We start from the raw sequence: 1,263 nt of genomic DNA on the forward strand, positions 1-1,263 counted from the left end.
CATTCTCACCACAGCCAACATTCTCACCAATGTCAACATTCTCACCAATGTCAACATTCTCACCACAGCCAACATTCTCACCAATGTCAACATTCTCACCATGTCAACAATCTCCCCAATGTTAACATTCTCAACAAAGTCAACATTCTCAGCATTGTCAACATTCTCACCAATGTCAACATTCTCACCACAGCCAACATTCTCACCAATGTCAATTTTCTCCCCAAGTCAACCTTCTCACCAATGTCAAAATTCTCACCACGGCCAACATTGTCACCATGGTCAACATTGTCATCATTGTCAAGATAGTCACCAATGTTAACATTCTCACCACAGCCAACATTCTCACCAATGTCAACATTCGTAACAATGTCAACGTTCTCCCCAATGTCAACATTCTCACCACAGTCAACATTCACAGCACAGCCAACATTCTCCTTAATGTAAACATTCTCCTAAATATCAACATTCGTACCAATGTCAACATTCTCACCACAGCCAACATTCTAACCAATGTCAACATTCTCACCAATGTCAAAATTCTCACCAATGTCAACATTCTCACGACAGCCAACATTCTCACCACAGCTAACAGTCTTACGAATGTCAACATTCTACCCAATGTCAACATTCTCACCAATGTCAACATTCTCACTACAGCCAACATTCTCCCAAATGTCAACATCTCCCCAATGTCAACATTCTCACCAATGTCAACATTCTCACCACAGCCAACATTCTCACCAATGTCAACATTCTCACCAATGTCAACAATCTCACCACAGACAGCATTCTCCCCAATGTCAACATTCTCCCCAATGTCAACATTCTACCAATGTCAACATTCTCACCAATGTCAACATTCTCACCAATATCAACATTCTCACCAATGTCAACATTCTTACCAATGTCAACATTCTCACCACAGCCAACATTCTTCCTAATGTCAACATTCTCACCAATGTCAACATTCTCATCATAGCCCACATTCTCCCCAATGTAAACATTCCCCCCAATATCAATATTCTCAACAATGTCAACATTCTCACCACAGCAAACATTCTCACCAATGTCAACATTTCACCATTGTCAACATTCTCAACAATGTCAACATTCTCACCACAGCCAACATTATCACCAATGTCAACAGTCTCAACAGAGCCAACATTCTCCTTAATGTCAACATTCTCATAAAGGTCAACATTCTCAGCAATATCAACATTCTCTCTACAGCCAACATACTCAGCAATGTTAACATTCTCC

At 40.5% G+C, this 1,263-nt stretch overlaps 1 protein-coding gene across 1 annotated transcript in view; it reads right to left on the reverse strand.

The window, feature by feature from the left end:
* LOC113455698 (UDP-3-O-acylglucosamine N-acyltransferase-like) overlaps positions 1-1,263 on the reverse strand; it is a gene marked incomplete at its 5' end in the record, with an annotated part of 2,111 nt that overhangs the window by 344 nt on the left and 504 nt on the right. The window contains one exon of the mRNA XM_026777880.1: positions 522-762. Coding sequence (XP_026633681.1) covers positions 522-762 — 241 coding nt within the window. The remainder of the gene's footprint in view (positions 1-521; positions 763-1,263) is intronic.

This window comes from Microtus ochrogaster, unplaced genomic scaffold, assembly GCF_000317375.1.
Source record: "Microtus ochrogaster isolate Prairie Vole_2 unplaced genomic scaffold, MicOch1.0 UNK88, whole genome shotgun sequence".
Taxonomy (NCBI): Eukaryota; Metazoa; Chordata; class Mammalia; order Rodentia; family Cricetidae; genus Microtus; species Microtus ochrogaster.